We start from the raw sequence: 2,118 nt of genomic DNA, 5'->3' as shown, positions 1-2,118 counted from the left end.
TGGAACTTCACCAGCATGTCCAAACTCTTAAGGCACAAAAGGAAACACGAGGATGACCGGAGGTTCATGTGCCCTGTGGAAGGCTGTGGGAAATCTTTCACAAGGGCTGAGCATCTGAAAGGCCACAGCATAACCCACCTGGGCACAAAGCCTTTTGTGTGCCCTGTGGAAGGCTGCTGTGCCAGGTTCTCTGCTCGCAGTAGTCTCTACATTCACTCCAAGAAACACTTACAGGACGTGGACACTTGGAAAAGCCGTTGCCCAGTCTCTACTTGTAATAAACTCTTCACATCCAAGCACAGCATGAAGACCCACATGACCAAAAGGCACAACCTCGGCCAGGATCTCTTAGCTCAGCTAGAAGCTGCGAATTCTCTTACGCCCAGCAGTGAACTTACCAGCCAGGGACAGAGTGATCTCAGTGATGCAGAGCTAGTGTCTCTCTTCTCGGATGTGCCTGGCAGTAGTTCTGCTGCAGTGCTGGACACAGCATTGGTGAACTCTGGAATCTTGACTATTGATGTGGCTTCTGTGAGTTCAACTCTGGCAGGGAGCCTCCCTGCTAATAGTAATAATTCCTTAGGGCAGGCTGTGGACCCTCGGGCCTTGATGGCCACCAGTGACCTTCCTCAAAGTCTGGATACCTCTCTCTTTTTTGGAACGACAGCCTCTGGTTTTCAGCAGAGTCCCTTAGATATGGATGATGTCCCAAGTCTAAGTGTGGGGCCATTGGCATCTCTGGGCTCTTTGGCTATGAAAAGCTCAAGTCAAGAGCCCCAAGCTTTGACCCCCAGCAGTAAGCTAACAGTGGACACAGATGCTCTGACTCCTTCAAGCACCCTTTGTGAAAACAGTGTTTCAGAACTACTGCCGCCAACCAAAGCAGAATGGAATGTACATCCTGACTCTGACTTCTTTGGACAGGAGGAAGAAACCCAGTTTGGATTCTCCAATCCAGCAGGAAACCATGGTTCTCAGAAAGAAACAGATCTTATCACAGTGACTGGCAGCTCATTTTTGGTATGAACTATTAATTCCTTGCCACGTGGCTTGTTCTTATGAATTACACTCAATTTTTAGGCTATTCTGGACTAAATGTTTAATTTATGATCTTGACTCTGGAACTGTCAAGTTGTGTGACCCTGAGTAAGTCACTTAACCTATCTGAGCCTTAATTTCCTTATTTATAAAATGAGGTGGTTTGAATAGATTGTTTCTAAGGTCTTTTAACTCTGTATTTAATGATTTTGTGCTCTTTCTTGAAAATTTTAGGAAATCTTACCATGATTAACTATTGCATGCGCTTCTAATGTAATGAAAATGCATTGAGAGTTAATGATCAGAGAATGTGGAACTGGTGTTTAACTTTAAAATTATAATGGAAATTTTACAGAATGTCAAAATATTTCTAAAATCTAGTGTTAGAGCTTAAAAAAAGAAAGCTAAAAATATGGGTTAGTTCTGCTTACCTCCTTATCTTTCTAGCTTCTTTTTTTTTATGGAAGGCTGTGTTGTAGAACATGCCAGAGCTTTGATATGACTCAGACCCAGAAATATTGATTTGGTGGTGAATAAGTGGCCTTATATAAGTCATTTAGCATCAGTAAGCTTCAGTTCATTTGGTGCATTGTAGACTTATTTCTCTATCCTAGGAGTTAGTTTTGGGCATAGAATGTTATGTGTTTTGGCATGTTTTAGTGAATTTTTATCACCTCTCCTGCCCCTCTCATTCCTTCCTTAAAGAGGAGAAATCAGCATAATTAAATATGACGTTTGTGCAGGCAAAAAGGTTTATGAACGTTAAGAAGCAGGAAGGGAATATCTTTCTTCCACAAATTAAGAAGGATTTTTCTCCATACATTTCGTCTGTAACATTGCCCCCAGGTCCATTAGTCCGAATTATATTATCTTTGCTCTGCATTCAAAGCCAGCCCATAGAGTGAATATATAGAGCCTGTGATTCCAAGAAAATCTGAGAATGGATCAGAGTGACATTTTCACCCTCTGTGTCCCAGAGAGCTCATTGCTTGCCTTCTCCCTGAGTTGGAATGAGAGGTTTCATTTGCATTTTGAGTAAGTATTGTTTGTCTTACGTGAGTATAGCATTTTATAGTTTAT

General features: G+C 42.0%; 1 protein-coding gene across 1 annotated transcript; it reads left to right on the top strand.

Annotated features, from left to right (window-relative positions):
* Positions 1 to 3: 3 nt before the first annotated feature.
* LOC123323900 (zinc finger X-linked protein ZXDB-like) lies at positions 4 to 1,105 on the top strand (the record flags this gene model as incomplete). Its single annotated transcript, XM_044912431.1, has 1 exon — positions 4 to 1,105. A coding segment is annotated over one exon (1,023 nt), but the record flags the coding sequence as incomplete, so codon positions are not given.
* Positions 1,106 to 2,118: the final 1,013 nt, after the last annotated feature.

Source organism: Neomonachus schauinslandi, unplaced genomic scaffold (assembly GCF_002201575.2).
Source record: "Neomonachus schauinslandi unplaced genomic scaffold, ASM220157v2 HiC_scaffold_2109, whole genome shotgun sequence".
NCBI classification, from domain to species: domain Eukaryota; kingdom Metazoa; phylum Chordata; class Mammalia; order Carnivora; family Phocidae; genus Neomonachus; species Neomonachus schauinslandi.
Note: the sequence above shows the minus strand (reverse complement) of the source record. Positions and strands in the feature narration are given on the sequence as shown.